This window comes from Pezoporus occidentalis, unplaced genomic scaffold (genome assembly GCF_034315485.1).
Source record: "Pezoporus occidentalis ecotype Australia unplaced genomic scaffold, CSIRO_AGI_Poc_V1 ctg159, whole genome shotgun sequence".
NCBI lineage: Eukaryota > Metazoa > Chordata > Aves > Psittaciformes > Psittacidae > Pezoporus > Pezoporus occidentalis.
In genome coordinates, this window is record NW_026913415.1 from 563,733 (window position 1) to 578,182 (window position 14,450).

Consider the following 14,450-nt stretch of genomic DNA (forward strand, 5'->3'; position numbering starts at 1 on the left):
TCTACTTTGTGTCATTCCTGTTCAGGAACCACCTTCCTATCTGTGATACTGATTTTTTTCAGTTGGGATCAGATTCTAGGAGGGGAGCAGAGGGTGAAGAATTGCAGTTGTCTTCAGGGATGCCTGGAATGGCTGAAGCTGGAGGGAGGGTGCTTGGGATGGTTGGGATCTCTGTCATTCTCGTGTGTGGCAGTGTAATTCCCCTCCCTGGTGTCCTGCTATGGCTTGCCAGGGTATCTCTGCAGTGCTGTGGTTTGGCAGAGCCTGGTGCCAGCCTTTGCAGTGCACCTCACTATGTGTAATTCCTCACATTGGAACCCTTCATAGCAGTTGTAAGGCAGGACTGACAGATGAGGTGGGTTTTTCCTTGTGCAGAAGCCCAGTATCTGATGACAGGTGGTAATATCTTAATGAGAAAGGAATAAGGGGAGCCTTGTCAGCTAGTGCACAGTCCATCAAACATGGAATTGCACATTCAGGTGTGTTTCCTGGGGCTCCAGGTGCTCTGGAGGTTTAACGTGACAGCTTCAGAGACTCTTCTGATGAAATGAGTGCAGGTTTGCATAGAGGCAAGTCTTCAAAGTCCTTAAGTGAGAATAGGGAAGAAAAGTTGGAGGCTTCCACTTCTCCCCTGCTGCTGTATGATTTGTGACTTGTTATTTCTGTGCTGAATCCCAATGGAATATGTCTCTTAACTCAAGGGAGCTCAGGTAGTCAGTTAAAAATACCTGCAGCCCTTAGAGACTGCAGTTACAGTTTGAGGTGGATCTTGTGAAAGGATGGGAGCGAGACCGAACAAGAGAATTGCTGAACAGTTCATGCCTCCAGAACATCCTTTCTTCAAAGGTGGCTTCTGTGGAGCCCTCGGAGGAGAAAGTTGTGGGGTGTAAACAGGCAAAATCTCTTTTTGTAGAGGAAATCCCAGCTCATAAAGTTGGCTGCTGCCAGGGCTCGGTTTAGTTTGCTATAAAACTAAGTGAGACTAAATGAGCAGAGTATGGTGAATAAACTGCAAAGTCATCATTAAAAAATGGGCTGAGCTAGAAGAGGCTTGTTGGGAAGAGGATGCTGGCAGCTCATCCTAGTGCAGATGCAGATCCTGCCAACAGAAAGAAGTGCTTTTGCAGGTATAGCTGCTTTTGTGTGGGGAAGTGATAATAAGCTGCAACCACATCTGCTCTGGGGCTTTTGCCAATGCAAAGATGTTGCCAAAGATTACATCCCCAGGACACTGCTGCATTGGCAATGATTTCCTGGGCGTGTAGAGTTAAAGAGTGTTAAGATGGCTGAATTATGTTTTCTTTGCTTGATTGAGAGTTACAGATTAAGGCACAGGTACCACTGAGGGAGATTTACTGCCCATTTATCAAGGTGACATCGTTCATACAGAACATATTTTGCCAGTAAATCTGTCAAAGGGTTAAGCTTTTCCTGTTCTGTATTGTATTGCAATTTGGCAAGGCAGCCTCTTTCTTCTGAATGATGCAGAGATGGTCTGTGGGCAGAGGCTGCTGTTGGGAAATGGGAAGGTGTTGATAAGAACTGGGATCCAGTTGTGGAACTGGAGTGCTGAATGGGTGCTGGTTAAATCTGTGCTGAGTGGTGTGGTACAGCATGGTGCACCCAGCTGCTTCTTGAGCCAGGTATGGGCTGCCAGGAGACAACTTGAGGGCCTTTGTGTGGTGCTGAGGAGATGAATCAGCCCAAGGGAGGTGTTTTTTTTCCCTTCCCTAAGGACTATGGAGTGTGGTGATGCTTCGGAGAGTGGGTAAAACTCCTGTGTCCAAGTGAGGCGTGTGGAGAGGGAATGGTTCGACCAAGTGTGTGCTGTTAGAGGAAGGGACAAGATGAGAAGCAGTAAGGGACAGAGAACTGCAGAGAAATGGGCAGTGCTTGGATGGCCACCAAGCTGAGGCCTGGAGGGGAGAGATAAGGCGGAAGGATGTGAAGGATTTTCTTCTTCATCCAAATTCTCTAGTGCTCTTGTCAAGTGCCCCTGGCTACAAATTCTTCAGCTAAGCCCATGTTTTTCCTCAGTCACGTTGTCTCTGAAGGGGTGAACGTGCCACCCGTGACCATGTCTCATAACACTTGTGCTAACCTGGCCATTGCCATGAGGGAAGTGTTCATTTGGGATGGTGTTTGTTTAGCTCCCACGGTAAAGCTTTAACTCACTGATGTTTGTGGGTGCTACTGGATTGTGCTCGTGGCAGAAGTGATTGCGCTGCACCATTTTCTTCTCCCTGTGTGTGTATCTGCTGGAAAATGTTAATGACAGTGTTCTGAAGTGGAAGCTGGGATTCAGGACACAGGCTGCCCAGGCCTGTTATTTTAAGATATTTGCGTAGTGAATATTTCCCCCCGAGTACCTGACGTGTGCTTCATGAGGTGGCCTGTCCTTTGGCTCCCATTCTTGTCAGCAGAGGAAGATGCTGTATAATCAAGCACTGCAATAGCTGCTGGGGGAGAAGAACTCTGTGCTGGCAGTGCCTTTTGGGTAAGGCTCTGTTCACAGTTGGAAACAGCTGATTTTGGGGAACCAGCAGCAGTTGTCTTGAGGTGATGGACAATTTGGCTGGATTATCTTGTGTGATACACAACTCACCTGGCTTTGAGCATGGTAGAATAGACGTTCTTTAGTGCCCACTAACAAAAGCAGGTGGGAGATGGAGCACCCAACAACTTGGTGCTTAACACATTTATGCTGAACATAGATCATCTTGGGGGCTGATCCTCTGCTTGCACATTGGCTTAAGAGAGGACACCCTTTCTTTAGTCACTGTCTGGAAGGACCTTTGAGACCAGGAAAAGGACAATTTGAGGGACCTTTGCAGAGAACTTATAAAACTTGATCCAGAAAATCAATCAGTTCTTTCTTTGGCAGCTGTTTGAGCCTCCAGATAGAGCTGCTGTGGGAATTGGCTGTAGAAAAAGAACACAAGTTATTGGGAATTTCCCTTTCCAGGTGCTGCTGTGATGTTGGGTACCAGAAGAATACTCTCATCCTCTCCGTTTGCCTAATGTGTTCCGCACACTTCAGGTTTGCCAGGGCATCATTATTTCTTCAAGTAATCTTATGAAAAAATAGTCTTTTGACATCATGACATTTGACAGCGAAGGTGAAGTACAACTTCTGATACCTCCACTGATCTGCTGATAGCATCCTCCTAATTCTGACAGTGTCTTTGACCAGGTGATGCCTTTGAATGTGCTTAAAGCAGCAAACATGATGTTCTGTTACCCTGAGGACATGGAAAATGCACAGAGAACTCCTGGGTACTGCTGATCAGTGAGTAGTTGATTTGGCAGTGCTAATATGGCCTGTTCTTTCCATGGCATGAGCTGTGTTACCCGGAGCTGGCAGACAGAGCAGTTGTGCTACCTGACATGAGGAGCAGGGCCAGTTTCCTATGGATGCATCAGGCCTGTGAAATGGGTACATCCTGTAGAATGGTTTGGGTTGGAAAGGATATTAAGATCATCCAGTTCCAACCCCCTGCCGTGGGCAGGGATGCCTCACACTAGACCATGTCACTCCAGGCTCTGTTCTACCTGGCCTTTAATGCCCAGCCTGGCTCTGGACCAGAACCTGGGCATGTACAATGCTGACTGGGGTGAAATTAATGTACCAATACATATCTGAATGAGGGGAAAAAAAGCAGAGAAAGCTTCTTTGAGACATCTTAAGACTTCTGCAAAAATGATCTAAAGGAAAAGGCGATTGTACAGTTTCTCTTTCAGCTTTATTCCTCCTCTGTTGTCTGTTCCTGCCTGTAGACAGTTTCTGTAGCTCAGGACAGACCTGTGCTTTCCCTGAAACCCAAATGTGGCGCTTTGGGTTGTTTTCCTTGTACCGACTTGACGGGTAGCTGACCTGACATATGCCACTTCCAGTCTTTCCAACACTGACTAATAAAAGATCCTATAAAAAAGAAAAGCGTGTTTCTGTCTTACCAGGCTCACAACGTGATGATGGTGAGGACACATCTGTAGAGGTTGGCAGTGTTCCCACCAGCTACTCTCTGAGATCTGATGGTTGGTACCCAGCTGAATAGAGCCCCCAGATAATAGTGATGATGCAGATGGGGTTAGGTCCTGAGCAGCCCCTGCCCTCAAGATGTGTCTTGCGCGTAAAGAGCTTTTGGAAGAAAGATGTCAACCCCTTTTCTTCAACATGAGAAACAACAGTTCTGGGTTATGCTTTCAGTTGCTGGTGAGATAATGGGGGAGAAAAGTGGGACCTCTGGCTCTGACTTGTGTGACATTATACCCTGATATGCTTTAAGGCCTTTGGGACAAGAAGACGTGGGGAATCTGGAAATGGGGAAGAGCCAGCATTGCTGTGCCTGACTCATGGCTCTCAGCAGACTGATTTCACAAACCAGCCTCTTGGGAGCAGGTCCCTGTTGTCTGAGTTGTGCTGACTCAGGTGTCTGAGGACCCCTCACTGGGTTAAAATAAACCAGCAAGCCCTTAACCTGGGTCAGTTCCTCAACCTGGTTCACTTGTGACCGTGCAAGCAGTCGTGTTCCCATCACTGAGCAGCTGGTGGTTGAGCCAGGAGCCAGTGGTTGCATGAGCTTGTGTCGCTGCTGAAGTAAATACTTTCTGAGCTATTGCTGCTTGGTCTGGTGGCAGTGGGATGCAGCTCCTTTGGATCAGGCTCTGAAGAGCATGTTTTACTGCCTGCTTAGTTACTGCCCTATTTCAAAGTAAAATAATAATCCAAGTAGCTGGTGTTTTATCTCACAGGCAGAAATAGACCTTGGGCATAGCTAAGCTGCTCTGCATTTCTAGAGTCTTCCTCAGGGCTTCTAAAATCTAGTGTAAGGGAAGAGATTCCTTACCTGCTTCTGACACCCTCTACTCTGGGGCTAAACTGAGGTATTTTGGTACCTATTGCCCAGTACCAAACTCCTCCACCTTCATTCAGCATAACTGTTTCTTTCTGTGGCAAAATGTGCTTTTGCATGCCACTTAAACTGGCACTATTGTTTTCTTCAAGCCCAGCATTAGTGAGTTGTCACAGCGGTTTGGGATGAGAACTGAGACCTTAGTTGTGTCTTTTGTAGAGGCTGTGCAGGGCTGAAAGTATCAAATACTGCTTCTTTCTGCCATTGGGGATTCTGGTGATCTGGAGAAGAGCAACAGTTCTCCTGTTTGATGGAGCTGCATCCATATGTGGTACATGTGTAGGAACTGTGCAGTAACTTATGTGGTGGCCAAAATAAAGTGTATTGAGGTGAGAACTTTTATAGGGGTGGGGACCTAGAATCATAGAATCCCAGACTGGTTTGTGTTGAAGGGACCTTAAAGCTCATCCTGTCCGAACCCCTGCCACGGGCAGGGACACCTTCCACTCGAGCAGCTTGCTCCAAGCCCCTGTGTCCAACCTGGCCTTGATCACTGCCAGGGATGGGGCAGCCACAGCTTCTCTGGGCACCCTGTGCCAGCGCCTCAGCACCCTCACAGGGAAGAGCTTCTGCCTAAGAGCTCGTCTCAGTCTCCCCTCGGGCAGGTTAAAGCCATTCCCCTTGGCCTGTCCCTACATCCCTTGTCCCAAGCCCCTCTCCAGCTTTCCTGCAGCCCCTTCAGGCACTGGAGCTGCTCTCAGGTCTCCCCTTGAGGAGCCTTCTCTTCTCCAGGCTGCCCCAGCCCAGCTCTCTCAGCCTGGCTCCAGAGCAGAGCTGCTCCAGCCCTCACAGCATCTCCATGGCCTCCTCTGGCCTCTCTCCAACAGCTCCACGTCCCTCTTGTGCTGCTGCCCCAGAGCTGGGTCAGGGCTGCAGGGGGGTCTCCCCTTCACACAGCAGAGGGGCAGGATCCCCTCCCTGAGCTGCTGCTCACGCTCTGGGGGTGCAGCCCAGCACACGGGGGGGTGGTTCTGGGCTGAAGCACACACTGGAGCTGGGTCATGGGGAGCTGCTCCTCACTCAACACCCCATGACCTTCTCAGGGCTGCTCTCGATGCTCTCTTGATAAAAGGGGAAAAAGTGTGAGGGATCTTGAAGAGACGTGGTGTGTAATGTTAAGAGGGAAAAGGGCTGAAATATACTTTGTGCTCACTGCTTGTGGGAGTTACGGTCTAAGGATGAGCATGGGAGGGGACTAAGTGTTGTTAGTGATGGGGACACGGAGCTCTGATTGCTTTGTTTCAGTAGTCATCTGTCTTAACGTTGATTTCTCACCCTGCCAGAAGCAGTGCTGGGAGGCCCTGGATGCTGACCGAGGGTTTGGCATGAGAGGAAAGTGTTGGTTCCCAGGGACGCAGACTCTATTTGGATGAACCTGCAGGTCCTTTACACTTAGGGCAGCCAAAACTCTTTTGGGGCTTTTAATATCACCTGAAGACAGCCTCGCTGCAGTGCTGTGTGCTGTTTCTTCCTCCGCAGTGGGAGATACTAAGGAGCTACTGAAATAGTAAACTGGAAGAATTATATGGAAATGATGCCATCACCTTCTCCTACTCTTTTAAGGCAAGTCTTTGCAAATCCATGAGTGGGAGGCAATGGGTTGAATAAACCCATTCTGAAACGTACTCTGGCACCCATGTGCTCCCACTCCAGTTCTCTCTCAGCACATCCACTATAGTTGCTCAGTGGCAGCTCTGGAAGCTATAGCCATGGCTCGTGGCGCATTACACAGCTCTGCTAAGCGTTTGCTTGTGTTGGGGTTTCTTGTGCTGGGAGACAGCATTGGGAGAGAGATATGTGGGTGATAGTGCCTTTGTGGGCTGTGGAACAACAGTGGTCCTTCATCTAGAAGAATGGAAAGTGAGAAATGGGCTGTGAGAGCATGGACATCTGGATATCTCTTGTTCCCTAGTCCTGAAGGAGCGTCCAGCGGCACAACTTGCTTGAACTCACAGGATCTGTTCCTGTGGGTCTTGGCTCTGTAAAGGGTTGACATTACGCTCCAGAACTGTAGCAAAAGGAAGCAGAAGCCAAAATGTTCTTCAAATCAAATACGTAAAGTAAGGGTTAACATCTCTGTGTTCTGTCATCCAACCATAGATACGGTGTGGAAGCAAGTGCAGCTGAAATCTTGGGCAGCACCTTCCCTGATGGTAGCCCATATGCAGTGTTTCATTTGTGCTGAGCTGGGGCTTCTGCAGGCACACGAGAGCCAGTGCTGCCCAGCACACATGGCAAATCCGGCCTATCTCCTTTCAGTTAGAGGTATCACAGTGTGAATTCAGTTGTTGCGCTTCCAAATTTGCTAATTCATCCCAGAGTTGTTGCTTTCAGGCTGGTTTTTATTCCTGCTTTTAAAAGCTTGGTTGGACAATGGATCTTTGTTGCGGCTCCTAATCATTAACCTGAAAACTTTCCAAAAGGCTCAGAGAAAATGTAAAGCAGCTGACTGCTTCATTTCTGGCTCTTGAACCCATTAACTGCAGTAATAGAGCTCTCTCCAAAGTTGTTTTTTATTCTCTTCCTCTCCTAGAAGGATGTTCATCAGAGCTGGAAACAGCCGGTGAAGTGCACGCAGGTTACTACAGACAGGCTGTAATATCCAGCTGCTGTTTGCTGCCGTCACAGAATGGTGCTAATTGTGCAAAAGTTAATTTTGAGACTTCAGAGGTGATGTGTGAAGGGAAGTTAATGAGATGGAGAAAGATGTGGGAAGCTCCGGGGATGATCAGCGCTGGAGCTGGAGCCTGGGTGTACGTTAATGGGAAGCTACAGTGCAGTGGTTGAGGACGGCCGTGACGGTGGTGACTGGCAGTGTCACAAGGAAGTAGGCTGGCTCATGTGGAGTTGCTTGGACATGCCAGTAGCAGGAAACAGGTAAACTCTGAGGTGATTCAGAGGTGGTGATTTCAAGTCACTTAACATGGCTTCAGTGGGGCTGTAGGAAGCGATATCCTTAGTGGGTGTGTAGGGAATGGCTGGTACTGAAGTTGTTGTTACTGCTTACAACAGGGGTTTGGAAGATGGGAACTCGGATCCACCCGTGTGTGTGTGGTACTGGCCCTGTGACCCATGAGATGGCTGATGGCAAAATGTATTGTGGTGTGATGCTCTCCCAAGCCTCAGGGGATGACTGAGGAGAGGAGTATGGATGGGTGGTGGCAGACTGGTGTCTTCAGCTGCTGTCCTCCTCTTCTCACAACAGCCCTCTCATGTTCTGTCTGTAACTAAGCCAGGGAATATTAGATTACATGAAAGTTTTCCAGCAGCTTTTCCAAGTGCTCAGTTGGTGGTGGTTAAAAACTAGCAAGTTTGATGATACCTCTTTAGGAGATCACGTCCTGGAAGTACTCCACACATAGATCTAATCTTCTACATTCAGGTCTTGGGAGTTGTATTGAACAGCTAGAAATGAGGTTTTGTGCCTGTAAGTTTTCGTCCACCAGTGTGTGCAGTAGGTCACCACCAAGAAAAACTCTTCTGCTTTGCTCTCAACTGATGTGAAACCAGTCAGTGTCCTTCTGTTGGGGAATTTCAGTATGGTTTCTTGCCCCTTATGCACACCCATGCAGTGGAGCTGTGGATGTAGCAGGGGTTTGAACCATTTACAGAGGCAAAGCCAATGTTTCTGATGCGTCTACTCTAATTCCTGAATGCAAAAGCAACTGTGTAGAAAACCAAACTGGAAGTGGCGTCAAACCTGTATTGTTGTCCTGCGCTGGGAACCGGGACAGCGGTGCTGCAGTTGGGATGAAAACTGTTGGAATGCGAAAGCTGGCATGTTTAGAAAACAAAACCAGTCATGAAATGGAAAGAACCAACATGAAGAATTTCTCAGTACCGTGTCTCAAGGAGGTGGGAAAGGATTTCGCTGCAGAACTGAACTGGGGTTGTTCTCAAATGGTTTTTACTTGCAGTGAATGCTGGAGTTGAAACGGGAGCTTGCTCTCAGCATGGGGTGAGGAGCTGAGCTCTGAAATACGCTTTTCTCAGTAATAACTGCAAGAATTAACCCCAGATGGAGGAAAACGTGAATGGATCAAGTACAGCAAACTGTGCTGCTTGGGAGCTCTGATTTAAGCTGATGTCCTAAGCAGCTATAACTTACGCATGCATTTAAAGTGCATCCAAGTTCCTCATTCCAATTCCTACTTATTTTGATAGCAAAAAGAATTCAACTTGAATAGTAGTGACCAAGCTTCCAGTGCAGTTAAATCCTATTAAATTAGGGAGTTTTATTTCCATTAATAATGTTTTTTTTGAGAAGTCCAGACCTTTGCAGGGTTTCCCATCCCAGTGTCTCCCCCTTGCATTGGTGTGCCCGAGCATGGCAGCATAGGTAAGAGTAGATGTAAATACCTCCAGTGAAAACAGGTGGGAAGTGGGATGTGTGTGCAGCGCACCTGGGGCTTGGCTGCTTTCTTAGCCTAAAACCAGAATCACTACTAAGAAAATCAGTGCCTTACTCTGTCTGGGCAGAGCTGTATTGTGACAGGTTTGTGAGCCAGGGAGTTGTGACGGGAGTCTCTTGAATTGCCCTGAGAATTCCAACAAAATGGCTGCTTTCCTCGGGATTCCTTCCTCTCTGGATATCAACAGGCTCTCGGCAGTCTTCCTTGGCTTCCACATGTACAGTTTATTAGGTGGCTGCTGTGAATGGGATCTGCTGCTTCAGCTCCCATCAAAGCACGCTGGGAGGAGGAGGGAGCATTTGAACGTGTTGGTTTTCCCATTGCTTGTGCCTGTTCCTGGCACTTCCCTCATGAAAATCCGTCTCTGTAACCAGAAGCCACCCATTGTCAGCACACACTTCTCCCTGCTGCAGCTTCAAGCCTAAGTAGTAATCCTGGCTGAGCGGCAGCATAGCCTGCTCATAGCTAATCTTGGTGGTGTGAGACAATAATCCTGGTGCTAAGGGTAGACCCCATCCAGTTCCAGAACAGAAACTACACGAATCCAGTGTTGTTTAAATATTAGAATCACAGATTCATAGAGTGGTTTGTATTCAAGGGACCTTAAACTTCCTCCAGCTCCAGCCCCTGCCACGGGCAGGGACCCCTTCCACTAGAGCAGCTTGCTCCAAGCCCCTGTGTCCAACCTGGCCTTGAACACTGCCAGGGATGGGGCAGCCACAGCTTCTCTGGGCACCCTGTGCCAGCGCCTCAGCACCCTCACAGGGAAGAGCTTCTGCCTTACATCTAACCTGCACTTCCCTGTTTCAGTTTGAACCCATCACCCCTTGTCCCATTCCTAAAGTCCCTGATGAAGAGTCCCTCTCCAGCATCCCTGTAGGCTCCCTTCAGACCCTGGAAGCTGCTCTGAGGTCTCCATGCAGCTTCTCATCCCCAGACTGAACAGCCCAACTGTCTGAGCCTGAATTCTTGCAGCTCTGGGCAGAGTGAGTGTCCAAAGTGGCTGTGGTGTGGTTGATGAAGGGCTGTAGCACAACTAGTGTCAGACCAGCTGGAAACAGCAAATGGTTTCATTGTCATTTTAACCCTGTATGACAGAGTTACAGGACATAGGTGCTGTGCAGCAGTTAACCTTTCATTGTGAGAGATGTGGGATTTTGGGCTCCAGAGCTGTTCCCAAATAATTGGGGTAAGTGTGGGCATGGAAGCAATGAATGTGGAGCAGCTCTTCCCTGGTACCGTGTTGGTGTCTTGCCTTGAATTGGAATAGTCCTTCATGCCAGAGGCTTCTGCATTTGTATTTCACTGTGGTTTACATTATGCAAACCTCTTAGTGCTGCCTCCCTCCCTGTCTCTGGTCTTCCCAGTGTAAGGTTGGCTTGGGTTGTGTTGCTGTTCCCCTTCACATGAGCAAGGGCATAAAGTTAGTATTGAACAAACGCTGCTGTAGGCAGAGGAAGGTAAAGCCCCACAAGCCAGGAGCAGCTACCTCTTGCACCCTATTTGTGTTAGAAACCACCGAGCCAACAGTGCTGCTCTCTGGAGTATAATCCTGAGTTTTGGAGAGCTGCAGGGGCTGTGTTGGGAAAACGGAGAAGGCACAAAGTGAGACCCTCTTGTTCTTTGCGACCACTTTGTCTCCTTTGGTGAGGATATCTGCTGGGTTTGCCTTGTTGCACTTGATGTTCGCTTTAGACTGCTTCAGTTCCTTGTTAGCATGACATAACTTACCCTTCAGTGCAGGGGAACTTGTCTGTTGTCTTTAAAAAGTCAGCCAGAGACCACCTCTGTTTACTGTTAGACTGTTAAGTGATGAATGGGTATTCCCAGAAGCGTTAGTACAGTGGCCAGGTGGGCTGCTGAGGCAGAAAAGAGGACAAGACTTGCAGCAATCCTCAAGCTGTTGCTTGAGAAATGAAGAACATGTCTGGTTTTGTACAGCTGGCACAGGGTGCCCAGAGAAGCTGTGGCTGCCCCATCCCTGGCAGTGCTCAAGGCCAGGTGGGACACAGGGGTTGGAGCAAGCTGCTCTAGTGGAAGGTGTCCCTGCCCATGGCAGGGGTTGGGGCTGGGTGAGCAGCACAAACCAGGCTGTGATTCTGTGCTCTCTGGGCTGAGTGAGGCATCCTTGTGTTTGGGTAGGGCTGTGTGTTTGACTGCCTGAACCTCATAGCTCCGGAGCATGGCAGGGGTGTCCTGTGCTTCATAGGTGTGGGCGAGCTGGAAGGGTTACGTAGGGAGACCTGAACATGATGCTTGTGGGGCACATTTAGCCAGAGACCCCCGGGGCTTAGGCAAGACTTGTCCTAGACCATGGATATCCTTTACAAACGGGATGTTGTGCTGCCTATAGGAGCTGGTATCAGCATAACCGAGGGAATCTGGAGCCACGAGCTGCTTGTTGCCTAAAGTATATTTTCGTTTTGTATTCATTTGCTCGAGGAACGTGCGTGTTTGTGAGCCACTGAGAGCCCCTTTAGGCACTCCTGTATCATTCCAATGGTATTACAGGAAAAGATGTGGTGGAGACCTAAATACAGGAAAGATCCAAATCTAAGGCCCTGAAAGAGGCTGCTGGCCTCTTTTCTGAAGCTGGACCAGCCTTTTGGTGAAGGAGACCCTTAAGTTCCCATACAGCTGCTTGGTGGCAGGACCGACATGAAGCAGTTCAGCTGCTTCCCTGTGTCTGCAGTGCTGGGTGGGATCAGCGAGTGATCCTATCAGGAAGCTTTTACTTGATCTCTTTTCTTTTTCTTCTCTTCTCTTTAAATGGGGTCCGGTGTTGGGTTGGCATCATTCCTGCCTGGCTGCTGCAGCTTGAGCAGTGTTGGCTGGGCAGAGTGCTGCTTGTCCCCATGGCCAGGGCAGAAGTTGAGGGTGCAGCTCCCGAGGAGACACAACCCATGCAAGCACCATCCTATTGCCCCAAGGGCCTCTCACCCTGCCTCAGGCTATAAACTCCATGTATCTGTGGTGTATCAGCTTGCTGCTTTGGCTGAGAGCTGTAAAGAAGGGGGAAAGTAATTCCATCCTGGAGCTGCACCCTTGCTGTTTGCCATGCAAGGGAATGTAGGGTGAATCCACCCTGAAGTGGGATTCCTCCTTAGCAGCAGCTGCAGTGCCGTGATCCCTACTCCTGTGCCTGTGGGGAAGGTCGGGGTGCTCCTTGCTGCTTGTGATGCCCAAGGATGCGTGGCTCCACCTGTGTGGTTCCAGGTGGGAGCTGGGATCCATGTTACCTTGGAGCCTGGTTCCACGATGGGCTGTGACTGCCCTGTGACAACAGCTTGGCAATACCGGTTTCTGTTTTGTTCTGCCTCGTGCTGTGTATTGGATTTACTGTCCCAGCTACTTATGGGGATCCACATGGACTGCATCAGGGATCTGGTCTAACCTTTCTAAAGCTGCTTTTGTTCACGTGGGTTTTTAAGCTGGAAAAATTGCTTAATTTGTCCTTAAACAAGCTGGACTGGCAGATGCTGTGAGGGCTGGAGCAGCTCTGCTCTGGAGCCAGGCTGAGAGAGCTGGGCTGGGGCAGCCTGGACAAGAGAAGGCTCCTGAAGGGGAGACCTGAGAGCAGCTCCAGTGCCTGAAGGGGCTGCAGGAAACCTGGAGAGGGGCTTGGGACAGGCCAAGGGGAATGGCTTGAACCTGCCCGAGGGGAGACTGAGCTGAGCTCTTAGGCAGAAGCTCTTCCCTGTGAGGGTGCTGAGGCGCTGGCACAGGGTGCCCAGAGAAGCTTTGGCTGCCCCATCCCTGGCAGTGTTCAAGGGCAGGTTGGACACAGGGGCTTGGAGCAAGCTGCTCTAGTGGAAGGGGTCCCTGCCTGTGGCAGGGGTTGGAGCTGGGCGAGCTTTAAGGTCCCTTCAACCCAAACCAGTCTGAGATTCTATGGTTATAAAAGACAGTGCAGAAGGAGAGAAGTGTCACTTTTTTTATGGTATAAACAAGAAGACTGGTTCATTGTGCTTACATTTTGACCCTTGGGCTTTATTTTGTTGGTGCCGCTTCTGCAAGATGCTGTCCCCTCCTGCCCTCTACCTTGTGCTGGTGCTGCTGAGGGCATGGTAAGGCAGCCAGACAGATGAGGAAACTGCTTCAGTGCGAAGACAGCTTAGAGGAAAAGAAGACAAAATGTCTTCTAAAGCAGTAATGTGCAGCATTGCAGCGTAAGCTGGCTGTGTGAGCATGGTCTGGTGAGCGTGGGATGTGCAAGGATGGGGTGGGAATTGCCTCTTGGGGTGGCAGCACTGGCTTTTGACAGCTTCAAGCTGTAGCTGTAGCCTGCGGGCTCAGAAAATCACATTGCTGGTTCATGTCCTACTTTTTCAACAGCTTCACAGTGTCCATTGACAATCTGCCCTAAGGGGAACTTCCATTTTGGTGTCAAATGGCAAAGGACACGCAGGCCCTCACAGGGCACTGGCTGCTGCCTCTCGTGCATGTAAATGGTCCGAAAACTGAGCTCTGAGAGTCCGGATTTGGGGAGCTAAAGCGTGGAGCTCAAGCATATGTGGTTTGTTCCAGCTCTCAGCTCATGTAACCAAACCCTTGGCTGGTGATACAGATTTAGTTTGAAGAAAAACTTGTACCTGGTGAAAATCATTTTGTTTTGGTCCTATTCCTAATTTTTCTAGGCTGTATTTCCTGGTTTTAGTTGTATAATCACATAGTGTTTTCTGGATCTTGGGGTGCTTCAGGAATACCTGGGGACCTCAAAGGACATTGTCTTACACTGGCAGTCAGTTCTGTTCGGGTAGAGCTTTCGGCCCAGCTCAGTGGTCGGGGCTGGGGCAAACCAGGACCATACTTGTTCTGCAAGTAGTGTGGAGGCTGTGGCAGAAATGGGTAGGAGGGATGGCAATTAGCCTTCCCTATGGCACTTTACACACACTGTGTAAGCACACAGGACGTGGAGTTGTTACTCAATTATTTCTTGTCTTCTCTTTCTCTAGAATCCAGCGACCATCACCCGAATCCTGCTTAGCCATTTCAACTGGGACAAAGAGAAGCTGATGGAGAGGTAAGCAGCACTCGTAGCATGTGGCCACATTGCACTTGAGACCTGCAAGAAATGTTTATTACCAGGTTAATGTGAGACTGGATGACTGCACAGTGTATGGCA

General features: G+C 49.2%; 1 protein-coding gene across 1 annotated transcript in view; it reads left to right on the plus strand.

Annotated features, from left to right (window-relative positions):
* ARIH1 (ariadne RBR E3 ubiquitin protein ligase 1) overlaps nt 1-14,450 on the plus strand; it is a 59,721-nt gene that overhangs the window by 10,781 nt on the left and 34,490 nt on the right. The window contains exon 2 of the mRNA XM_062612126.1: nt 14,281-14,348. Within this exon, the coding sequence (XP_062468110.1) occupies nt 14,281-14,348 (68 nt within the window). The remainder of the gene's footprint in view (nt 1-14,280; nt 14,349-14,450) is intronic.